The sequence below is a fragment of the Ranitomeya imitator genome, chromosome 2, assembly GCF_032444005.1.
Source record: "Ranitomeya imitator isolate aRanImi1 chromosome 2, aRanImi1.pri, whole genome shotgun sequence".
Lineage (NCBI taxonomy): Eukaryota > Metazoa > Chordata > Amphibia > Anura > Dendrobatidae > Ranitomeya > Ranitomeya imitator.
In genome coordinates this window covers 225,426,918-225,452,486 of record NC_091283.1, presented here as the reverse complement: position 1 = coordinate 225,452,486, position 25,569 = coordinate 225,426,918, and the positions used below count along the sequence as shown (strand labels likewise).

Below are 25,569 nucleotides of genomic sequence, written 5' to 3'. Positions count from 1 at the left end.
AGGACACTGAGGACTGGGGGTCTGAGGACACTGAGATCTGGGGGTCCTGAGGACACTGAGGTCTGGGGGTCTGAGGGCACTGAGGTCTGGGGGCTCTGAGGACACTGAGGTCTGGGGGTCTGAGGACACTGAGGTCTGGGGGTCTGAGGACACAGAGGTCTGGGGGGTCCAACACACAGTTCTGGGGGCTCTGAGTACACTGAGGTCTGGGGGGTCTGAGGACACTGATGTCCGGGGGCTCTGAGAACACATAGGTCTGGGGGTCCAACACACAGTTCTGGGGGCTCTGAGGACATTGAGGTTGGGGGGTCTGAGGACACTGAGGTCTGGGGGCTCTGAGGTCTGGGGGCTCTGAGGACACTGAGATTGGGGGGCTCTGAGGACACTGAGGTTGGGGGTCTGAGGACACTGAGGTCCGGGGGCTCTGAGGACACTGAGGTCTGGGGGCTCTGAGGACACTGAGGTCTGGGGGCTCTGAGGACACTGAGGTTGGGGGCTCTGAGGACACTGAGGTTGGGGGCTCTGAGGACACTGAGGTCTGGGGGTCTGAGGACACTGAGGTTGAGGGGTCTGAGGACACTGAGGTCTGGGGGCTCTGAGGACACTGAGGTCTGGGGGCTCTGAGGACACTGAGGTCTGGGGGCTTTGAGGACACTGAGGTCTGGGGGCTCTGAGGACACTGAAGTCTGGGGGCTCTGAGGACACTGAGGTCTGGGGGTTCTGAGGACACTGAGGTTGGGGGCTCTGAGGACACTGAGGTTGGGGGCTCTGAGGACACTGAGGTCTGGGGGTCTGAGGACACTGAGGTCGGGGGTGTGAGGACACTGAGGTCTGGGGGCTCTGAGGACACTGAGGTCTGGGGGCTCTGAGGACACTGAGGTCTGGGGGCTCTGAGGACACTGAGGTCTGGGGGTCTGAGGACACTGAGGTCTGGGGGTCTGAGGACACTGAGGTCTGGGGGCTCTGAGGACACTGAGGTCTGGGGGTCTGAGGACACTGAGGTCTGGGGGTCTAAGGACACTGAGGTCTGGGGGCTCTGAGGACACTGAGGTCTGGGGGCTCTGAGGACACTGAGGTCTGGGGGCTCTGAGGACACTGAGGTCTGGAGACACTGAGGACACTGAGGTCTGGGGGCTCTGAGGACACTGAGGTCTGGGGGCTCTGAGGACACTGAGGTCTGGGGGCTCTGAGGACACTGAGGTCTGGGGGCTCTGAGGACACTGAGGTCTGGGGGCTCTGAGGACACTGAGGTCTGGGGGCTCTGAGGACACTGAGGTCTGGAGACACTGAGGCCGCCCCTCCTGCTCTGACTTGTGTCCTCTGATGTAAAGCCTCCTCACTCAGGCCGGCCTCCGGGGCAGTCACAGGATACGCTCGGGCTTCCCCGCTGTCATCTGCCTATTAAGGCCGGAGTCACTCCTCTAGTCACACTCACGGTGAAGGCGGGTGTGCACCGCAGCGCTATAGCCGAGCCTGCAGGAGGGAAGCCGCCTGCCGATACATCACCCAGGGCTCTGCTCCTTGCAGCTGCGCCCCGTCGCCTGTCATCCCGTCCAGCAGCGCTGCCTGTCTCCTGCACGTCACGGACAGCCCCGCACTGACAGCCCCGCACTGACTGACAGCCCCGCACTGACTGACAGCCCCGCACACATGGCTGAGGACTCAGGCTGCCGGTCACCCATCGGGTTGGATTGCTGCAGCTGCTGCCTTGACTTGGCCCACCAGAGCATGTTGGAGGACGGCAGTGGGGAGAACCTCCCGGCCAGTCCGACTGTCCATCATTTTCGGCAGCTGCGGGAGAAGCTGGTTTATGAAAACTTCAACACCGACAAGCTGAAGTCCATCATGAGGCAGGACTCGCTGGAACCTGTGGTGCGGGATCCCTGCTACCTGCTCAATGAAGGCATCTGCAACAGCAACATCGACCAGACCCTGCTGTCCATCCTGCTGTTCTTCCACAGGTGAGCCCCCTGTAGTATCTGCCATGCTCCTGTGATGGGGTCTATGGGGGTCTGTTATTAGTCACCAGGTATCTGTAGAGATCAGACCCTGCTGTCCATCCTGCTGTTCTTCCACATGTGAGCCCCCTGTAGTAGCTGCCATGCTCCTGTGATGGGGCCTATGGGGGTCTGTGATTAGTCACCAGGTATCTGTAGAGATCAGACCCTGCTGTCCATCCTGCTGTTCTTCCACAGGTGAGCCCCCTGTAGTATCTGCCATGCTCCTGTGATGGGGTCTATGGGGGTCTGTTATTAGTCACCAGGTATCTGTAGAGGTCAGACCCTGCTGTCCATCCTGCTGTTCTTCCACAGGTGAGCCCCCTGTAGTATCTGCCATGCTCCTGTGATGGGGTCTATGGGGGTCTGTGATTAGTCACCAGGTATCTGTAGAGATCAGACCCCGCTGTCCATCCTGCTGTTCTTCCACAGGTGAGCCCCCTGTAGTAGCTGCCATGCTCTTGTGATGGGGTCTATGGGGGTCTGTGATTAGTCACCAGGTATCTGTAGAGATCAGACCCTGCTGTCCATCTTGCTGTTCCCCCACAGGTGAGCCCCCTATAGTATCTGCCATGCTCCTGTGATGGGGTCTATGGGGGTCTGTGATTAGTCACCAGGTATCTGTAGAGATCAGACCCTGCTGTCCATCCTGCTGTTCTTCCACAGGTGAGCCCCCTGTAGTATCTGCCATGCTCTTGTGATGGGGTCTATGGGGGTCTGTGATTAGTCACCAGGTATCTGTAGAGATCAGACCCTGCTGTCCATCCTGCTGTTCTTCCACAGGTGAGCCCCCTGTAGTATCTGCCATGCTCCTGTGATGGGGTCTATGGGGGTCTGTGATTAGTCACAAGGTATCTGTAGAGATCAGACCCTGCTGTCCATCCTGCTGTTCTTCCACAGGTGAGCCCCCTGTAGTAGCTGCCATGCTCCTGTGATGGGGTCTATGGGGGTCTGTGATTAGTCACCAGGTATCTGTAGAGGTCAGACCCTGCTGTCCATCCTGCTGTTCTTCCACAGGTGAGCCCCCTGTAGTATCTGCCATGCTCCTGTGATGGGGTCTATGGGGGTCTGTTATTAGTCACCAGGTATCTGTAGAGGTCAGACCCTGCTGTCCATCCTGCTGTTCCCCCACAGGTGAGCCCCCTGTAGTAGCTGCCATGCTCCTGTGATGGGGTCTATGGGGGTCTGTTATTAGTCACCAGGTATCTGTAGAGATCAGACCCTGCTGTCCATCCTGCTGTTCCCCCACAGGTGAGCCCCCTGTAGTATCTGCCATGCTCCTGTGATGGGGTCTATGGGGGTCTGTGATTAGTCACCAGGTATCTGTAGAGATCAGACCCTGCTGTCCATCCTGCTGTTCTTCCACAGGTGAGCCCCCTGTAGTATCTGCCATGCTCTTGTGATGGGGTCTATGGGGGTCTGTGATTAGTCACCAGGTATCTGTAGAGATCAGACCCTGCTGTCCATCCTGCTGTTCCCCCACAGGTGAGCCCCCTGTAGTAGCTGCCATGCTCCTGTGATGGGGTCTATGGGGGTCTGTTATTAGTCACCAGGTATCTGTAGAGGTCAGACCCTGCTGTCCATCCTGCTGTTCCCCCACAGGTGAGCCCCCTGTAGTATCTGCCATGCTCCTGTGATGGGGTCTATGGGGGTCTGTTATTAGTCACCAGGTATCTGTAGAGATCAGACCCTGCTGTCCATCCTGCTGTTCTTCCACAGGTGAGCCCCCTGTAGTATCTGCCATGCTCCTGTGATGGGGTCTATGGGGGTCTGTTATTAGTCACCAGGTATCTGTAGAGGTCAGACCCTGCTGTCCATCCTGCTGTTCCCCCACAGGTGAGCCCCCTGTAGTATCTGCCATGCTCCTGTGATGGGGTCTATGGGGGTCTGTGATTAGTCACCAGGTATCTGTAGAGATCAGACCCTGCTGTCCATCCTGCTGTTCTTCCACAGGTGAGCCCCCTGTAGTAGCTGCCATGCTCCTGTGATGGGGTCTATGGGGGGTCTGTGATTAGTCACCAGGTATCTGTAGAGATCAGACCCTGCTGTCCATCCTGCTGTTCTTCCACAGGTGAGCCCCCTGTAGTATCTGCCATGCTCCTGTGATGGGGTCTATGGGGGTCTGTTATTAGTCACCAGGTATCTGTAGAGATCAGACCCTGCTGTCCATCCTGCTGTTCTTCCACAGGTGAGCCCCCTGTAGTATCTGCCATGCTCCTGTGATGGGGTCTATGGGGGTCTGTGATTAGTCACCAGGTATCTGTAGAGATCAGACCCTGCTGTCCATCCTGCTGTTCCCCCACAGGTGAGCCCCCTGTAGTATCTGCCATGCTCCGGTGATGGGGTCTATGGGGGTCTGTGATTAGTCACCAGGTATCTGTAGAGATCAGACCCTGCTGTCCATCCTGCTGTTCTCCCACAGGTGAGCCCCCTGTAGTATCTGCCATGCTCCGGTGATGGGGTCTATGGGGGTCTGTGATTAGTCACCAGGTATCTGTAGAGACCAGACCCTACTGTCCATCCTGCTGTTCTTCCACAGGTGAGCCCCCTGTAGTAGCTGCCATGCTCCTGTGATGGGGTCTATGGGGGTCTGTGATTAGTCACCAGGTATCTGTAGAGATCAGACCCTGCTGTCCATCCTGCTGTTCTTCCACAGGTGAGCCCCCTATAGTATCTGCCATGCTCCTGTGATGGGGTCAATGGGGGTCTGTGATTAGTCACCAGGTATCTGTAGAGATCAGACCCTGCTGTCCATCCTGCTGTTCCCCCACAGGTGAGCCCCCTGTAGTAGCTGCCATGCTCCTGTGATGGGGTCTATGGGGGTCTGTTATTAGTCACCAGGTATCTGTAGAGATCAGACCCTGCTGTCCATCCTGCTGTTCCCCCACAGGTGAGCCCCCTGTAGTATCTGCCATGCTCCTGTGATGGGGTCTATGGGGGTCTGTGATTAGTCACCAGGTATCTGTAGAGATCAGACCCTGCTGTCCATCCTGCTGTTCCCCCACAGGTGAGCCCCCTGTAGTATCTGCCATGCTCCGGTGATGGGGTCTATGGGGGTCTGTGATTAGTCACCAGGTATCTGTAGAGATCAGACCCTGCTGTCCATCCTGCTGTTCTCCCACAGGTGAGCCCCCTGTAGTATCTGCCATGCTCCGGTGATGGGGTCTATGGGGGTCTGTGATTAGTCACCAGGTATCTGTAGAGATCAGACCCTGCTGTCCATCCTGCTGTTCTTCCACAGGTGAGCCCCCTGTAGTATCTGCCATGCTCCTGTGATGGGGTCTATGGGGGTCTGTGATTAGTCACCAGGTATCTGTAGAGATCAGACCCTGCTGTCCATCCTGCTGTTCTTCCACAGGTGAGCCCCCTGTAGTATCTGCCATGCTCCTGTGATGGGGTCTATGGGGGTCTGTGATTAGTCACCAGGTATCTGTAGAGATCAGACCCTGCTGTCCATCCTGCTGTTCCCCCACAGGTGAGCCCCCTGTAGTATCTGCCATGCTCCTGTTATGGGGTCTATGGGGGTCTGTTATTAGTCACCAGGTATCTGTAGAGATCAGACCCTGCTGTCCATCCTGCTGTTCTTCCACAGGTGAGCCCCCTGTAGTATCTGCCATGCTCCTGTGATGGGGTCTATGGGGGTCTGTTATTAGTCACCAGGTATCTGTAGAGGTCAGACCCTGCTGTCCATCCTGCTGTTCTTCCACAGGTGAGCCCCCTGTAGTATCTGCCATGCTCCTGTGATGGGGTCTATGGGGGTCTGTGATTAGTCACCATGTATCTGTAGAGATCAGACCCCGCTGTCCATCCTGCTGTTCTTCCACAGGTGAGCCCCCTGTAGTATCTGCCATGCTCTTGTGATGGGGTCTATGGGGGTCTGTGATTAGTCACCAGGTATCTGTAGAGATCAGACCCCGCTGTCCATCCTGCTGTTCTTCCACAGGTGAGCCCCCTGTAGTATCTGCCATGCTCTTGTGATGGGGTCTATGGGGGTCTGTGATTAGTCACCAGGTATCTGTAGAGATCAGACCCTGCTGTCCATCCTGCTGTTCTTCCACAGGTGAGCCCCCTGTAGTAGCTGCCATGCTCCTGTGATGGGGTCTATGGGGGTCTGTGATTAGTCACAAGGTATCTGTAGAGATCAGACCCCGCTTTCCATCCTGCTGTTCTTCCACAGGTGAGCCCCCTGTAGTATCTGCCATGCTCCTGTGATGGGGTCTATGGGGGTCTGTGATTAGTCACAAGGTATCTGTAGAGATCAGACCCTGCTGTCCATCCTGCTGTTCTTCCACAGGTGAGCCCCCTGTAGTAGCTGCCATGCTCCTGTGATGGGGTCTATGGGGGTCTGTGATTAGTCACCAGGTATCTGTAGAGGTCAGACCCTGCTGTCCATCCTGCTGTTCTTCCACAGGTGAGCCCCCTGTAGTATCTGCCATGCTCCTGTGATGGGGTCTATGGGGGTCTGTTATTAGTCACCAGGTATCTGTAGAGGTCAGACCCTGCTGTCCATCCTGCTGTTCCCCCACAGGTGAGCCCCCTGTAGTAGCTGCCATGCTCCTGTGATGGGGTCTATGGGGGTCTGTTATTAGTCACCAGGTATCTGTAGAGATCAGACCCTGCTGTCCATCCTGCTGTTCCCCCACAGGTGAGCCCCCTGTAGTATCTGCCATGCTCCTGTGATGGGGTCTATGGGGGTCTGTGATTAGTCACCAGGTATCTGTAGAGATCAGACCCTGCTGTCCATCCTGCTGTTCTTCCACAGGTGAGCCCCCTGTAGTATCTGCCATGCTCTTGTGATGGGGTCTATGGGGGTCTGTGATTAGTCACCAGGTATCTGTAGAGATCAGACCCTGCTGTCCATCCTGCTGTTCCCCCACAGGTGAGCCCCCTGTAGTAGCTGCCATGCTCCTGTGATGGGGTCTATGGGGGTCTGTTATTAGTCACCAGGTATCTGTAGAGGTCAGACCCTGCTGTCCATCCTGCTGTTCCCCCACAGGTGAGCCCCCTGTAGTATCTGCCATGCTCCTGTGATGGGGTCTATGGGGGTCTGTTATTAGTCACCAGGTATCTGTAGAGATCAGACCCTGCTGTCCATCCTGCTGTTCTTCCACAGGTGAGCCCCCTGTAGTATCTGCCATGCTCCTGTGATGGGGTCTATGGGGGTCTGTTATTAGTCACCAGGTATCTGTAGAGGTCAGACCCTGCTGTCCATCCTGCTGTTCCCCCACAGGTGAGCCCCCTGTAGTATCTGCCATGCTCCTGTGATGGGGTCTATGGGGGTCTGTGATTAGTCACCAGGTATCTGTAGAGATCAGACCCTGCTGTCCATCCTGCTGTTCTTCCACAGGTGAGCCCCCTGTAGTAGCTGCCATGCTCCTGTGATGGGGTCTATGGGGGGTCTGTGATTAGTCACCAGGTATCTGTAGAGATCAGACCCTGCTGTCCATCCTGCTGTTCTTCCACAGGTGAGCCCCCTGTAGTATCTGCCATGCTCCTGTGATGGGGTCTATGGGGGTCTGTTATTAGTCACCAGGTATCTGTAGAGATCAGACCCTGCTGTCCATCCTGCTGTTCTTCCACAGGTGAGCCCCCTGTAGTATCTGCCATGCTCCTGTGATGGGGTCTATGGGGGTCTGTGATTAGTCACCAGGTATCTGTAGAGATCAGACCCTGCTGTCCATCCTGCTGTTCCCCCACAGGTGAGCCCCCTGTAGTATCTGCCATGCTCCGGTGATGGGGTCTATGGGGGTCTGTGATTAGTCACCAGGTATCTGTAGAGATCAGACCCTGCTGTCCATCCTGCTGTTCTCCCACAGGTGAGCCCCCTGTAGTATCTGCCATGCTCCGGTGATGGGGTCTATGGGGGTCTGTGATTAGTCACCAGGTATCTGTAGAGACCAGACCCTACTGTCCATCCTGCTGTTCTTCCACAGGTGAGCCCCCTGTAGTAGCTGCCATGCTCCTGTGATGGGGTCTATGGGGGTCTGTGATTAGTCACCAGGTATCTGTAGAGATCAGACCCTGCTGTCCATCCTGCTGTTCTTCCACAGGTGAGCCCCCTATAGTATCTGCCATGCTCCTGTGATGGGGTCAATGGGGGTCTGTGATTAGTCACCAGGTATCTGTAGAGATCAGACCCTGCTGTCCATCCTGCTGTTCTCCCACAGGTGAGCCCCCTGTAGTAGCTGCCATGCTCCTGTGATGGGGTCTATGGGGGTCTGTTATTAGTCACCAGGTATCTGTAGAGATCAGACCCTGCTGTCCATCCTGCTGTTCCCCCACAGGTGAGCCCCCTGTAGTATCTGCCATGCTCCTGTGATGGGGTCTATGGGGGTCTGTTATTAGTCACCAGGTATCTGTAGAGATCAGACCCTGCTGTCCATCCTGCTGTTCTTCCACAGGTGAGCCCCCTGTAGTATCTGCCATGCTCCTGTGATGGGGTCTATGGGGGTCTGTGATTAGTCACCAGGTATCTGTAGAGATCAGACCCTGCTGTCCATCCTGCTGTTCCCCCACAGGTGAGCCCCCTGTAGTATCTGCCATGCTCCGGTGATGGGGTCTATGGGGGTCTGTGATTAGTCACCAGGTATCTGTAGAGATCAGACCCTGCTGTCCATCCTGCTGTTCTCCCACAGGTGAGCCCCCTGTAGTATCTGCCATGCTCCGGTGATGGGGTCTATGGGGGTCTGTGATTAGTCACCAGGTATCTGTAGAGATCAGACCCTGCTGTCCATCCTGCTGTTCTTCCACAGGTGAGCCCCCTGTAGTATCTGCCATGCTCCTGTGATGGGGTCTATGGGGGTCTGTGATTAGTCACCAGGTATCTGTAGAGATCAGACCCTGCTGTCCATCCTGCTGTTCTTCCACAGGTGAGCCCCCTGTAGTATCTGCCATGCTCCTGTGATGGGGTCTATGGGGGTCTGTGATTAGTCACCAGGTATCTGTAGAGATCAGACCCTGCTGTCCATCCTGCTGTTCCCCCACAGGTGAGCCCCCTGTAGTATCTGCCATGCTCCTGTTATGGGGTCTATGGGGGTCTGTTATTAGTCACCAGGTATCTGTAGAGATCAGACCCTGCTGTCCATCCTGCTGTTCTTCCACAGGTGAGCCCCCTGTAGTAGCTGCCATGCTCCTGTGATGGGGTCTATGGGGGTCTGTTATTAGTCACCAGGTATCTGTAGAGAACAGACCCTGCTGTCCATCCTGCTGTTCTCCCACAGGTGAGCCCCCTGTAGTATCTGCCATGCTCCTGTGATGGGGTCTATGGGGGTCTGTTATTAGTCACCAGGTATCTGTAGAGATCAGACCCTGCTGTCCATCCTGCTGTTCTTCCACAGGTGAGCCCCCTGTAGTATCTGCCATGCTCCTGTGATGGGGTCTATGGGGGTCTGTGATTAGTCACCAGGTATCTGTAGAGATCAGACCCTGCTGTCCATCCTGCTGTTCCCCCACAGGTGAGCCCCCTGTAGTATCTGCCATGCTCCTGTTATGGGGTCTATGGGGGTCTGTTATTAGTCACCAGGTATCTGTAGAGATCAGACCCTGCTGTCCATCCTGCTGTTCTTCCACAGGTGAGCCCCCTGTAGTAGCTGCCATGCTCCTGTGATGGGGTCTATGGGGGTCTGTGATTAGTCACCAGGTATCTGTAGAGATCAGACCCTACTGTCCATCCTGCTGTTCTTCCACAGGTGAGCCCCCTGTAGTACCTGCCATGCTCCTGTGATGGGGTCTATGGGGGTCTGTTATTAGTCACCAGGTATCTGTAGAGAACAGACCCTGCTGTCCATCCTGCTGTTCTCCCACAGGTGAGCCCCCTGTAGTATCTGCCATGCTCCTGTGATGGGGTCTATGGGGGTCTGTTATTAGTCACCAGGTATCTGTAGAGATCAGACCCTGCTGTCCATCCTGCTGTTCTTCCACAGGTGAGCCCCCTGTAGTATCTGCCATGCTCCTGTGATGGGGTCTATGGGGGTCTGTGATTAGTCACCAGGTATCTGTAGAGATCAGACTCTGCTGTCCATCCTGCTGTTCTTCCACAGGTGAGCCCCCTGTAGTATCTGCCATGCTCCTGTGATGGGGTCTATGGGGGTCTGTTATTAGTCACCAGGTATCTGTAGAGATCAGACCCTACTGTCCATCCTGCTGTTCTTCCACAGGTGAGCCCCCTGTAGTATCTGTCATGCTCCTGTGATGGGGTCTATGGGGGTCTGTTATTAGTCACCAGGTATCTGTAGAGATCAGACCCTGCTGTCCATCCTGCTGTTCTCCCACAGGTGAGCCCCCTATAGTATCTGCCATGCTCCTGTGATGGGGTCTATGGGGGTCTGTTATTAGTCACCAGGTATCTGTAGAGATCAGACCCTGCTGTCCATCCTGCTGTTCCCCCACAGGTGAGCCCCCTGTAGTATCTGCCATGCTCCTGTGATGGGGTCTATGGGGGTCTGTTATTAGTCACCAGGTATCTGTAGAGATCAGACCCTGCTATCCATCCTGCTGTTCTTCCACAGGTGAGCCCCCTGTAGTATCTGCCATGCTCCTGTGATGGGGTCTATGGGGGTCTGTGATTAGTCACCAGGTATCTGTAGAGATCAGACCCTGCTGTCCATCCTGCTGTTCTTCCACAGGTGAGCCCCCTGTAGTAGCTACCATGCTCCTGTGATGGGGTCTATGGGGGTCTGTGATTAGTCACCAGGTATCTGTAGAGATCAGACCCTGCTGTCCATCCTGCTGTTCTTCCACAGGTGAGCCCCCTGTAGTAGCTACCATGCTCCTGTGATGGGGTCTATGGGGGTCTGTGATTAGTCACCAGGTATCTGTAGAGATCAGACCCTGCTGTCCATCCTGCTGTTCTCCCACAGGTGAGCCCCCTGTATCTGCCGTGCTCTTGTGATGGGGCCTATGGAGGTCTGTGATTAGTCACCAGGTATCTGTAGAGATCAGACCCTACTGTCCATCCTGCTGTTCTTCCACAGGTGAGCCCCCTGTATCTGCCATGCTCATGTGATGGGGTCTATGGGGGTCTGTGATTAGTCACCAGGTATCTGTAGAGATCAGACCCTGCTGTCCATCCTGATGTTCTTCCACATGTGAGCCCCCTGTAGTAGCTGCCATGCTCCTGTGATGGGGTCTATGGGGGTCTGTTATTAGTCACCAGGTATCTGTAGAGATCAGACCCTGCTGTCCATCCTGCTGTTCTTCCACAGGTGAGCCCCCTGTATCTGCCGTGCTCTTGTGATGGGGTCTATGGGGGTCTGTGATTAGTCACCATGTATCTGTAGAGACCAGACCCTGCTGTCCGTCCTGCTGTTCTCCCACAGGTGAGCCCCCTGTATCTGCCATGCTCATGTGATGGGGTCTATGGGGGTCTGTGATTAGTCACCAGGTATCTGTAGAGATCAGACCCTGCTGTCCATCCTGCTGTTCTTCCACAGGTGAGCCCCCTGTAGTAGCTGCCATGCTCCTGTGATGGGGTCTATGGGGGTCTGTTATTAGTCACCAGGTATCTGTAGAGATCAGACCCTGCTGTCCATCCTGCTGTTCTTCCACAGGTGAGCCCCCTGTAGTATCTGCCATGCTCCTGTGATGGGGTCTATGGGGGTCTGTGATTAGTCACCAGGTATCTGTAGAGATCAGACCCTTCTGTCCATCCTGCTGTTCCCCCACAGGTGAGCCCCCTGTAGTATCTGCCTTGCTCCTGTGATGGGGTCTATGGGGGTCTGTTATTAGTCACCAGGTATCTGTAGAGATCAGACCCTGCTGTCTATCCTGCTGTTCTCCCACAAGTGAGCCCCCTGTAGTATCTGCCATGCTCCTGTGATGGGGTCTATGGGGGTCTGTGATTAGTCACCAGGTATCTGTAGAGATCAGACCCTTCTGTCCATCCTGCTGTTCTCCCACAGGTGAGCCCCCTGTAGTATCTGCCATGCTCCTGTGATGGGGTCTATGGGGGTCTGTTATTAGTCACAAGGTATCTGTAGAGATCAGACCCTGCTGTCCATCCTGCTGTTGTTCCACAGGTGAGCCCCCTGTAGTATCTGCCATGCTCCTGTGATGGGGTCTATGGGGGTCTGTGATTAGTCACCAGGTATCTGTAGAGATCAGACCCTGCTGTCCATCCTGCTGTTCTTCCACAGTTGAGCCCCCTGTAGTAGCTGCCATGCTCCTGTGATGGGGTCTATGGGGGTCTGTTATTAGTCACCAGGTATCTGTAGAGATCAGACCCTGCTGTCCATCCTGCTGTTCTTCCACAGGTGAGCCCCCTGTAGTATCTGCCATGCTCCTGTGATGGGGTCTATGGGGGTCTGTGATTAGTCACCAGGTATCTGTAGAGATCAGACCCTGCTGTCCATCCTGCTGTTCTTCCACAGGTGAGCCCCCTGTAGTATCTGCCATGCTCCTGTGATGGGGTCTATGGGGGTCTGTGATTAGTCACCAGGTATCTGTAGAGATCAGACCCTTCTGTCCATCCTGCTGTTCCCCCACAGGTGAGCCCCCTGTAGTATCTGCCATGCTCCTGTGATGGGGTCTATGGGGGTCTGTGATTAGTCACCAGGTATCTGTAGAGATCAGACCCTGCTGTCTATCCTGCTGTTCTCCCACAAGTGAGCCCCCTGTAGTATCTGCCATGCTCCTGTGATGGGGTCTATGGGGGTCTGTTATTAGTCACAAGGTATGTGTAGAGATCAGACCCTGCTGTCCATCCTGCTGTTCCCCCACAGGTGAGCCCCCTGTAGTATCTGCCATGCTCCTGTGATGGGGTCTATTGGGGTCTGTTATTAGTCACCAGGTATCTGTAGAGATCAGACCCTGCTGTCCATCCTGCTGTTCTTCCACAGGTGAGCCCCATGTAGTAGCTGCCATGCTCCTGTGATGGGGTCTATGGGGGTCTGTGATTAGTCACCAGGTATCTGTAAAGATCAGACCCTGCTGTCCATCCTGCTGTTCTTCCACAGGTGAGCCCCCTGTAGTACCTGCCATGCTCCTGTGATGGGGTCTATTGGGGTCTGTTATTAGTCACCAGGTATCTGTAGAGATCAGACCCTGCTGTCCATCCTGCTGTTCTTCCACAGGTGAGCCCCCTGTAGTATCTGCCATGCTCCTGTGATGGGGTCTATGGGGGTCTGTGATTAGTCACCAGGTATCTGTAAAGATCAGACCCTGCTGTCCATCCTGCTGTTCTTCCACAGGTGAGCCCCCTGTAGTATCTGCCATGCTCCTGTGATGGGGTCTATGGGGGTCTGTGATTAGTCACCAGGTATCTGTAGAGATCAGACCCTGCTGTCCATCCTGCTGTTCTTCCACAGGTGAGCCCCCTGTAGTATCTGCCATGCTCCTGTGATGGGGTCTATGGGGGTCTGTTATTAGTCACCAGGTATCTGTAGAGATCAGACCCTGCTGTCCATCCTGCTGTTCCCCCACAGGTGAGCCCCCTGTATCTGCCATGCTCCTGTGATGGGGTCTATGGGGGTCTGTGATTAGTCACCAGGTATCTGTAGAGGTCAGACCCTGCTGTCCATCCTGCTGTTCCCCCACAGGTGAGCCCCCTGTAGTAGCTGCCATGCTCCTGTGATGGGGTCTATGGGGGTCTGTTATTAGTCACCAGGTATCTGTAGAGATCAGACCCTGCTGTCCATCCTGCTGTTCCCCCACAGGTGAGCCCCCTGTAGTAGCTGCCATGCTCCTGTGATGGGGTCTATGGGGGTCTGTTATTAGTCACCAGGTATCTGTAGAGGTCAGACCCTGCTGTCCATCCTGCTGTTCCCCCACAGGTGAGCCCCCTGTAGTATCTGCCATGCTCCTGTGATGGGGTCTATGGGGGTCTGTTATTAGTCACCAGGTATCTGTAGAGACCAGACCCTGCTGTCCATCCTGCTGTTCCCCCACAGGTGAGCCCCCTGTAGTACCTGCCATGCTCCTGTGATGGGGTCTATGGGGGTCTGTGATTAGTCACCAGGTATCTGTAGAGGTCAGACCCTGCTGTCCATCCTGCTGTTCTTCCACAGGTGAGCCCCCTGTAGTATCTGCCATGCTCCTGTGATGGGGTCTATGGGGGTCTGTTATTAGTCACCAGGTATCTGTAGAGATCAGACCCTGCTGTCCATCCTGCTGTTCCCCCACAGGTGAGCCCCCTGTATCTGCCATGCTCCTGTGATGGGGTCTATGGGGGTCTGTGATTAGTCACCAGGTATCTGTAGAGATCACACCCTGCTGTCCATCCTGCTGTTCTTCCACAGGTGACCCCCCTGTAGTAGCTGCCATGCTCCTGTGATGGGGTCTATGGGGGTCTGTGATTAGTCACCAGGTATCTGTAGAGATCAGACCCTGCTGTCCATCCTGCTGTTCTTCCACAGGTGACCCCCCTGTAGTAGCTGCCATGCTCCTGTGATGGGGTCTATGGGGGTCTGTGATTAGTCACCAGGTATCTGTAGAGATCAGACCCTGCTGTCCATCCTGCTGTTCTTCCACAGGTGAGCCCCCTGTAGTACCTGCCATGCTCCTGTGATGGGGTCTATGGGGGTCTGTGATTAGTCACCAGGTATCTGTAGAGATCAGACCCTGCTGTCCATCCTGCTGTTCTCCCACAGGTGAGCCCCCTGTAGTACCTGCCATGCTCCTGTGATGGGGTCTATGGGGGTCTGTGATTAGTCACCAGGTATCTGTAGAGATCAGACCCTGCTGTCCATCCTGCTGTTCTTCCACAGGTGACCCCCCTGTAGTAGCTGCCATGCTCCTGTGATGGGGTCTATGGGGGTCTGTGATTAGTCACCAGGTATCTGTAGAGATCAGACCCTGCTGTCCATCCTGCTGTTCTTCCACAGGTGAGCCCCCTATAGTAGCTGCCATGCTCCTGTGATGGGGTCTATGGGGGTCTGTGATTAGTCACCAGGTATCTGTAGAGACCAGACCCTGCTGTCCATCCTGCTGTTCTTCCACAGGTGAGCCCCCTGTAGTATCTGCCATGCTCCTGTGATGGGGTCTATGGGGGTCTGTGATTAGTCACCAGGTATCTGTAGAGATCAGACCCTGCTGTCCATCCTGCTGTTCTTCCACAGGTGAGCCCCCTGTAGTATCTGCCATGCTCCTGTGATGGGGTCTATGGGGGTCTGTGATTAGTCACCAGGTATCTGTAGAGACCAGACCCTGCTGTCCATCCTGCTGTTCCCCCACAGGTGAGCCCCCTGTAGTATCTGCCATGCTCCTGTGATGGGGTCTATGGGGGTCTGTTATTAGTCACCAGGTATCTGTAGAGACCAGACCCTGCTGTCCATCCTGCTGTTCTCCCACAGGTGAGCCCCCTGTAGTATCTGCCATGCTCCTGTGATGGGGTCTATGGGGGTCTGTGATTAGTCACCAGGTATCTGTAGAGATCAGACCCTGCTGTCCATCCTGCTGTTCCCCCACAGGTGAGCCCCCTGTAGTATCTGCCATGCTCCTGTGATGGGGTCTATGGGAGTCTGTGATTAGTCACCAGGTATCTGTAGAGATCAGACCCTGCTGTCCATCCTGCTGTTCCCCCACAGGTGAGCCCCCTATAGTATCTGCCATGCTCCTGTGATGGGGTCTATGGGGGTCTGTTATTAGTCACCAGGTATCTGTAGAGATCAGACCCTGCTGTCCATCCTGCTGTTCTTCCACAGGTGAGCCCCCTGTAGTATCTGCCATGCTCCTGTGATGGGGTCTATGGGGGTCTGTGATTAGTCACCAGGTATCTGTAGAGATCAGACCCTGCTGTCCATCCTGCTGTTCTCCCACAGGTGAGCCCCCTGTAGTATCTGCCATGCTCCTGTGATGGGGTCTATGGGGGTCTGTTATTAGTCACCAGGTATCTGTAGAGATCAGACCCTGCTGTCCATCCTGCTGTTCCCCCACAGGTGAGCCCCCTATAGTATCTGCCATGCTCCTGTGATGGGGTCTATGGGGGTCTGTTATTAGTCACCAGGTATCTGTAGAGATCAGACCCTGCTGTCCATCCTGCTGTTCTTCCACAGGTGAGCCCCCTGTAGTATCTGCCATGCTCCTGTGATGGGGTCTATGGGGGTCTGTTATTAGTCACCAGGTATCTGTAGAGATCAGACCCTGCTGTCCATCCTGCTGTTCTTCCACAGGTGAGCCCCCTATAGTATCTGCCATGCTCCTGTGATGGGGTCTATGGGGGTCTGTGATTAGTCACCAGGTATCTGTAGAGATCAGACCCTGCTGTCCATCCTGCTGTTCTTCCACAGGTGAGCCCCCTGTAGTATCTGCCATGCTCCTGTGATGGGGTCTATGGGGGTCTGTTATTAGTCACCAGGTATCTGTAGAGATCAGACCCTGCTGTCCCTCCTGCTGTTCTTCCACAGGTGAGCCCCCTGTAGTATCTGCCATGCTCCTGTGATGGGGTCTATGGGGGTCTGTTATTAGTCACCAGGTATCTGTAGAGATCAGACCCTGCTGTCCATCCTGCTGTTCCCCCACAGGTGAGCCCCCTGTAGTATCTGCCATGCTCCTGTGATGGGGTCTATGGGGGTCTGTTATTAGTCACCAGGTATCTGTAGAGATCAGACCCTGCTGTCCATCCTGCTGTTCCCCCACAGGTGAGCCCCCTGTAGTATCTGCCATGCTCCTGTGATGGGGTCTATGGGGGTCTGTTATTAGTCACCAGGTATCTGTAGAGGTCAGACCCTGCTGTCCATCCTGCTGTTCTTCCACAGGTGAGCCCCCTGTATCTGCCATGCTCCTGTGATGGGGTCTATGGGGGTCTGTGATTAGTCACCAGGTATCTGTAGAGGTCAGACCCCGCTGTCCATCCTGCTGTTCTCCCACAGGTGAGCCCCCTGTAGTATCTGCCATGCTCCTGTGATGGGGTCTATGGGGGTCTGTTATTGGTCACCAGGTATCTGTAGAGATCAGACCCTGCTGTCCATCCTGCTGTTCCCCCACAGGTGAGCCCCCTGTATCTGCCATGCTCCTGTGATGGGGTCTATGGGGGTCTGTTATTAGTCACCAGGTATCTGTAGAGATCAGACCCTGCTGTCCATCCTGCTGTTCCCCCACAGGTGAGCCCCATGTATCTGCCATGCTCCTGTGATGGGGTCTATGGGGGTCTGTTATTAGTCACCAGGTATCTGTAGAGGTCAGACCCTGCTGTCCATCCTGCTGTTCTCCCACAGGTGAGCCCCCTGTAGTAGCTGCCATGCTCCTGTGATGGGGTCTATGGGGGTCTGTTATTGGTCACCAGGTATCTGTAGAGATCAGACCCTGCTGTCCATCCTGCTGTTCTTCCACAGGTGAGCCCCCTGTATCTGCCGTGCTCCTGTGATGGGGTCTATGGGGGTCTGTGATTAGTCACCAGGTATCTGTAGAGATCAGACCCTGCTGTCCATCCTGCTGTTCCCCCACAGGTGAGCCCCCTGTAGTATCTGCCATGCTCCTGTGATGGGGTCTATGGGGGTCTGTTATTAGTCACCAGGTATCTGTAGAGATCAGACCCTGCTGTCCATCCTGCTGTTCTCCCACAGGTGAGCCCCCTGTAGTATCTGCCATGCTCCTGTGATGGGGTCTATGGGGGTCTGTGATTAGTCACCAGGTATCTGTAGAGATCTGACCCTGCTGTCCATCCTGCTGTTCTTCCACAGGTGAGCCCCCTGTAGTATCTGCCATGCTCCTGTGATGGGGTCTATGGGGGTCTGTTATTAGTCACCAGGTATCTGTAGAGATCAGACCCTGCTGTCCATCCTGCTGTTCTCCCACAGGTGAGCCCCCTGTAGTATCTGCCATGCTCCTGTGATGGGGTCTATGGGGGTCTGTTATTAGTCACCAGGTATCTGTAGAGATCAGACCCTGCTGTCCATCCTGCTGTTCTCCCACAGGTGAGCCCCCTGTAGTATCTGCCATGCTCCTGTGATGGGGTCTATGGGGGTCTGTGATTAGTCACCAGGTATCTGTAGAGATCTGACCCTGCTGTCCATCCTGCTGTTCTTCCACAGGTGAGCCCCCTGTAGTATCTGCCATGCTCCTGTGATGGGGTCTATGGGGGTCTGTTATTAGTCACCAGGTATCTGTAGAGATCAGACCCTGCTGTCCATCCTGCTGTTCTCCCACAGGTGAGCCCCCTGTAGTATCTGCCATGCTCCTGTGATGGGGTCTATGGGGGTCTGTGATTAGTCACCAGGTATCTGTAGAGATCAGACCCTACTGTCCATCCTGCTGTTCCCCCACAGGTGAGCCCCCTGTAGCAGCTGCCATGCTCCTGTGATGGGGTCTTTGGGGGTCTGTTATTAGTCACCAGGTATCTGTAGAGATCAGAACCTGCTGTCCATCCTGCTGTTCTTCCACAGGTGAGCCCCCTGTAGTATCTGCCATGCTCCTGTGATGGGGTCTATGGGGGTCTGTTATTAGTCACAGGTATCTGTAGAGATCAGACCCTGCTGTCCATCCTGCTGTTCTCCCACAGGTGAGCCCCCTGTAGTATCTGCCATGCTCCGGTGATGGGGTCTATGGGGGTCTGTGATTAGTCACCAGGTATCTGTAGAGATCAGACCCTACTGTCCATCCTGCTGTTCCCCCACAGGTGAGCCCCCTGTAGTATCTGCCATGCTCCGGTGATGGGGTCTATGGGGGTCTGTGATTAGTCACCAGGTATCTGTAGAGGTCAGACCCTGCTGTCCATCCTGCTGTTCTCCCACAGGTGAGCCCCCTGTAGTATCTGCCATGCTCCTGTGATGGGGTCTATGGGGGTCTGTTATTAGTCACCAGGTATCTGTAGAGATCAGACCCTGCTGTCCATCCTGCTGTTCTCCCACAGGTGAGCCCCCTATAGTATCTGCCATGCTCCTGTGATGGGGTCTATGGGGGTCTGTTATTAGTCACCAGGTATCTGTAGAGATCAGACCCTGCTGTCCATCCTGCTGTTCCCCCACAGGTGAGCCCCCTGTAGTATCTGCCATGCTCCTGTTATGGGGTCTATGGGGGTCTGTGGTTAGTCACCAGGTATCTGTAGAGATCAGACCCTGCTGTCCATCCTGCTGTTCTCCCACAGGTGAGCCCCCTGTAGTATCTGCCATGCTCCGGTGATGGGGTCTATGGGGGTCTGTGATTAGTCACCAGGTATCTGTAGAGATCAGACCCTACTGTCCATCCTGCTGTTCCCCCACAGGTGAGCCCCCTGTAGTATCTGCCATGCTCCGGTGATGGGGTCTATGGGGGTCTGTGATTAGTCACCAGGTATCTGTAGAGGTCAGACCCTGCTGTCCATCCTGCTGTTCTCCCACAGGTGAGCCCCCTGTAGTAGCTGCCATGCTCCTGTGATGGGGTCTATGGGGGTCTGTTATTAGTCACCAGGTATCTGTAGAGATCAGACCCTGCTGTCCATCCTGCTGTTCCCCCACAGGTGAGCCCCCTGTAGTATCTGCCATGCTCCGGTGATGGGGTCTATGGGGGTCTGTGATTAGTCACCAGGTATCTGTAGAGATCAGACCCTACTGTCCATCCTGCTGTTCCCCCACAGGTGAGCCCCCTGTAGCAGCTGCCATGCTCCTGTGATGGGGTCTATGGGGGTCTGTGATTAGTCACAAGGTATCTGTAGAGATCAGACCCTGCTGTCCATCCTGCTGTTCTTCCACAGGTGAGCCCCCTGTAGTATCTGCCATGCTCCTGTGATGGGGTCTATGGGGGTCTGTTATTAGTCACCAGGTATCTGTAGAGACCAGACCCTGCTGTCCATCCTGCTGTTCTTCCACAGGTGAGCCCCCTGTAGTATCTGCCATGCTCCTGTGATGGGGTCTATGGGGGTCTGTTATTAGTCACCAGGTATCTGTAGAGATCAGACCCTGCTGTCCATCCTGCTGTTCTTCCACAGGTGAGCCCCCTGTAGTATCTGCCATGCTCCTGTGATGGGGTCTATGGGGGTCTGTGATTAGTCACCAGGTATCTGTAGAGATCAGACCCTGCTGTCCATCCTGCTGTTCTCCCACAGGTGAGCCCCCTGTAGTATCTGCCATGCTCCTGTGATGGGGTCTATGGGGGTCTGTTATTAGTCACCAGGTATCTGTAGAGATCAGACCCTGCTGTCCATCCTGCTGTTCTCCCACATGTGAGCCCCCTGTAGTATCTGCCATGCTCCGGTGATGGGGTCTATGGGGGTCTGTTATTAGTCACCAGGTATCTGTAGAGATCAGACCCTACTGTCCATCCTGCTGTTCCCCCACAGGTGAGCCCCCTGTAGTATCTGCCATGCTCCTGTGATGGGGTCTATGGGGGTCTGTTATTAGTCACCAGGTATCTGTAGAGATCAGACCCTGCTGTCCATCCTGCTGTTCCACCACAGGTGAGCCCCCTGTAGTATCTGCCATGCTCCTGTGATGGGGTCTATGGGGGTCTGTGATTAGTCACCAGGTATCTGTAGAGATCAGACCCTGCTGTCCATCCTGCTGTTCTTCCACAGGTGAGCCCCCTGTAGTATCTGCCATGCTCCTGTGATGGGGTCTATGGGGGTCTGTTATTAGTCACCAGGTATCTGTAGAGATCAGACCCTGCTGTCCATCCTGCTGTTCTTCCACAGGTGAGCCCCCTGTAGTATCTGCCATGCTCCTGTGATGGGGTCTATGGGGGTCTGTGATTAGTCACCAGGTATCTGTAGAGATCAGACCCTGCTGTCCATCCTGCTGTTCCCCCACAGGTGAGCCCCCTGTAGTAGCTGCCATGCTCCTGTGATGGGGTCCATGGGGGTCTGTTATTAGTCACAAGGTATCTGTAGAGATCAGACCCTGCTGTCCATCCTGCTGTTCTCCCACAGGTGAGCCCCCTGTAGTATCTGCCATGCTCCTGTGATGGGGTCCATGGGGGTCTGTTATTAGTCACAAGGTATCTGTAGAGATCAGACCCTGCTGTCCATCCTGCTGTTCTCCCACAGGTGAGCCCCCTGTAGTAACTGCCATGCTCCCGTGATGGGGTCTATGGGGGTCTGTGATTAGTCACCAGGTATCCGTAGAGATCAGACCCTGCTGTCCATCCTGCTGTTCTCCCACAGGTGAGCCCCCTGTAGTAGCTGCCATGCTCCTGTGATGGGGTCTATGGGGGTCTGTGGTTAGTCACCAGGTATCTGTAGAGATCAGACCCTGCTGTCCATCCTGCTGTTCTTCCACAGGTGAGCCCCCTGTAGTAGCTGCCATGCTCCTGTGATGGGGTCTATGGGGGTCTGTTATTAGTCACCAGGTATCTGTAGAGATCAGACCCTGCTGTCCATCCTGCTGTTCTTCCACAGGTGAGCCCCCTGTAGTATCTGCCATGCTCCTGTGATGGGGTCTATGGGGGTCTGTGATTAGTCACCAGGTATCTGTAGAGATCAGACCCTGCTGTCCATCCTGCTGTTCTTCCACAGGTGAGCCCCCTGTAGTATCTGCCATGCTCCTGTGATGGGGTCTATGGGGGTCTGTTATTAGTCACCAGGTATCTGTAGAGATCAGACCCTGCTGTCCATCCTGCTGTTCCCCCACAGGTGAGCCCCCTGTAGTACCTGCCATGCTCCTGTGATGGGGTCTATGGGGGTCTGTGATTAGTCACAAGGTATCTGTAGAGATCAGACCCTGCTGTCCATCCTGCTGTTCCCCCACAGGTGAGCCCCCTGTAGTACCTGCCATGCTCCTGTGATGGGGTCTATGGGGGTCTGTGATTAGTCACAAGGTATCTGTAGAGATCAGACCCTGCTGTCCATCCTGCTGTTCTTCCACAGGTGAGCCCCCTGTAGTATCTGCCATGCTCCTGTGATGGGGTCTATGGGGGTCTGTGATTAGTCACCAGGTATCTGTAGAGATCAGACCCTGCTGTCCATCCTGCTGTTCTTCCACAGGTGAGCCCCCTGTAGTATCTGCCATGCTCCTGTGATGGGGTCTATGGGGGTCTGTTATTAGTCACCAGGTATCTGTAGAGATCAGACCCTGCTGTCCATCTTGCTGTTCCCCCACAGGTGAGCCCCCTGTAGTATCTGTCATGCTCCTGTGATGGGGTCTATGGGGGTCTGTTATTAGTCACCAGGTATCTGTAGAGATCAGACCCTGCTGTCCATCTTGCTGTTCCCCCACAGGTGAGCCCCCTATAGTATCTGCCATGCTCCTGTGATGGGGTCTATGGGGGTCTGTGATTAGTCACCAGGTATCTGTAGAGATCAGACCCCGCTGTCCATCCTGCTGTTCTTCCACAGGTGAGCCCCCTGTAGTAGCTGCCATGCTCTTGTGATGGGGTCTATGGGGGTCTGTGATTAGTCACCAGGTATCTGTAGAGATCAGACCCTGCTGTCCATCCTGCTGTTCCCCCACAGGTGAGCCCCCTGTAGTATCTGCCATGCTCCTGTGATGGGGTCTATGGGGGTCTGTTATTAGTCACCAGGTATCTGTAGAGATCAGACCCTGCTGTCCATCTTGCTGTTCCCCCACAGGTGAGCCCCCTATAGTATCTGCCATGCTCCTGTGATGGGGTCTATGGGGGTCTGTGATTAGTCACCAGGTATCTGTAGAGATCAGACCCCGCTGTCCATCCTGCTGTTCTTCCACAGGTGAGCCCCCTGTAGTAGCTGCCATGCTCTTGTGATGGGGTCTATGGGGGTCTGTGATTAGTCACCAGGTATCTGTAGAGATCAGACCCTGCTGTCCATCTTGCTGTTCCCCCACAGGTGAGCCCCCTATAGTATCTGCCATGCTCCTGTGATGGGGTCTATGGGGGTCTGTGATTAGTCACCAGGTATCTGTAGAGATCAGACCCTGCTGTCCATCCTGCTGTTCTTCCACAGGTGAGCCCCCTGTAGTAGCTGCCATGCTCTTGTGATGGGGTCTATGGGGGTCTGTGATTAGTCACCAGGTATCTGTAGAGATCAGACCCTGCTGTCCATCCTGCTGTTCCCCCACAGGTGAGCCCCCTGTAGTAGCTGCCATGCTCCTGTGATGGGGCCTATGGGGGTCTGTGATTAGTCACCAGGTATCTGTAGAGATCAGACCCCGCTGTCCATCCTGCTGTTCTCCCACAGGTGAGCCCCCTATAGTATCTGCCATGCTCTTGTGATGGGGTCTATGGGGGTCTGTGATTAGTCACCAGGTATCTGTAGAGGTCAGACCCTGCTGTCCATCCTGCTGTTCCCCCACAGGTGAGCCCCCTGTAGTAGCTGCCATGCTCCTGTGATGGGGCCTATGGGGGTCTGTGATTAGTCACCAGGTATCTGTAGAGATCAGACCCCGCTGTCCATCCTGCTGTTCTCCCACAGGTGAGCCCCCTATAGTATCTGCCATGCTCTTGTGATGGGGTCTATGGGGGTCTGTGATTAGTCACCAGGTATCTGTAGAGACCAGACCCTGCTGTCCATCCTGCTGTTCTCCCACAGGTGAGCCCCCTATAGTATCTGCCATGCTCTTGTGATGGGGTCTATGGGGGTCTGTGATTAGTCACCAGGTATCTGTAGAGATCAGACCCTGCTGTCCATCCTGCTGTTCCCCCACAGGTGAGCCCCCTGTAGTAGCTGCCATGCTCCCGTGATGGGGTCTATGGGGGTCTGTTATTAGTCACCAGGTATCTGTAGAGATCAGACCCTGCTGTCCATCCTGCTGTTCTCCCACAGGTGAGCCCCCTATAGTATCTGCCATGCTCTTGTGATGGGGTCTATGGGGGTCTGTGATTAGTCACCAGGTATCTGTAGAGATCAGACCCTGCTGTCCATCCTGCTGTTCTCCCACAGGTGAGCCCCCTGTAGTAGCTGCCATGCTCCTGTGATGGGGTCCATGGGGGTCTGTTATTAGTCACAAGGTATCTGTAGAGATCAGACCCTGCTGTCCATCCTGCTGTTATTCCACAGGTGAGCCCCCTATAGTATCTGCCATGCTCTTGTGATGGGGTCTATGGGGGTCTGTGATTAGTCACCAGGTATCTGTAGAGGTCAGACCCTGCTGTCCATCCTGCTGTTCTTCCACAGGTGAGCCCCCTGTAGTATCTGCCATGCTCCTGTGATGGGGTCTATGGGGGTCTGTGATTAGTCACCAGGTATCTGTAGAGATCAGACCCTGCTGTCCATCTTGCTGTTCCCCCACAGGTGAGCCCCCTATAGTATCTGCCATGCTCCTGTGATGGGGTCTATGGGGGTCTGTTATTAGTCACCAGGTATCTGTAGAGATCAGACCCTGCTGTCCATCTTGCTGTTCCCCCACAGGTGAGCCCCCTATAGTATCTGCCATGCTCCTGTGATGGGGTCTATGGGGGTCTGTTATTAGTCACCAGGTATCTGTAGAGATCAGACCCTGCTGTCCATCCTGCTGTTCTTCCACAGGTGAGCCCCCTGTAGTATCTGCCATGCTCCTGTGATGGGGTCTATGGGGGTCTGTTATTAGTCACCAGGTATCTGTAGAGATCAGACCCTGCTGTCCATCCTGCTGTTCCCCCACAGGTGAGCCCCCTGTAGTATCTGCCATGCTCCTGTGATGGGGTCTATGGGGGTCTGTTATTAGTCACCAGGTATCTGTAGAGATCAGACCCTGCTGTCCATCTTGCTGTTCCCCCACAGGTGAGCCCCCTATAGTATCTGCCATGCTCCTGTGATGGGGTCTATGGGGGTCTGTGATTAGTCACCAGGTATCTGTAGAGATCAGACCCTGCTGTCCATCCTGCTGTTCTCCCACAGGTGAGCCCCCTATAGTATCTGCCATGCTCCTGTGATGGGGTCTATGGGGGTCTGTTATTAGTCACCAGGTATCTGTAGAGATCAGACCCTGCTGTCCATCCTGCTGTTCTTCCACAGGTGAGCCCCCTGTAGTATCTGCCATGCTCCTGTGATGGGGCCTATGGGGGTCTGTGATTAGTCACCAGGTATCTGTAGAGATCAGACCCCGCTTTCCATCCTGCTGTTCTCCCACAGGTGAGCCCCCTGTAGTATCTGCCATGCTCTTGTGATGGGGTCTATGGGGGTCTGTGATTAGTCACCAGGTATCTGTAGAGACCAGACCCTGCTGTCCATCCTGCTGTTCTTCCACAGGTGAGCCCCCTATAGTATCTGCCATGCTCCTGTGATGGGGTCTATGGGGGTCTGTTATTAGTCACCAGGTATCTGTAGAGACCAGACCCCGCTGTCCATCCTGCTGTTCTCCCACAGGTGAGCCCCCTGTAGTATCTGCCATGCTCCTGTGATGGGGCCTATGGGGGTCTGTGATTAGTCACCAGGTATCTGTAGAGATCAGACCCCGCTGTCCATCCTGCTGTTCTCCCACAGGTGAGCCCCCTATAGTATCTGCCATGCTCTTGTGATGGGGTCTATGGGGGTCTGTGATTAGTCACCAGGTATCTGTAGAGACCAGACCCTGCTGTCCATCCTGCTGTTCTCCCACAGGTGAGCCCCCTATAGTATCTGCCATGCTCCTGTGATGGGGTCTATGGGGGTCTGTGATTAGTCACCAGGTATCTGTAGAGACCAGACCCTGCTGTCCATCCTGCTGTTCCCCCACAGGTGAGCCCCCTGTAGTAGCTGCCATGCTCCTGTGATGGGGTCTATGGGGGTCTGTGATTATTCACCAGGTATCTGTAGAGATCAGACCCTACTGTCCATCCTGCTGTTCTTCCACAGGTG

General features: G+C 54.9%; 1 protein-coding gene across 1 annotated transcript in view; it reads left to right on the top strand.

Moving 5' to 3' along the window:
• The first annotated feature begins 1,396 nt into the window (after positions 1–1,396).
• Positions 1,397–25,569, top strand: part of LOC138662751 (TSC22 domain family protein 3-like) — a 115,256-nt gene continuing 91,083 nt past the window's right edge. Inside the window, exon 1 of the mRNA XM_069748654.1 lies at positions 1,397–1,961. Within this exon, the coding sequence (XP_069604755.1) occupies positions 1,651–1,961 (311 nt within the window). The 5' untranslated portion in view covers positions 1,397–1,650. The remainder of the gene's footprint in view (positions 1,962–25,569) is intronic.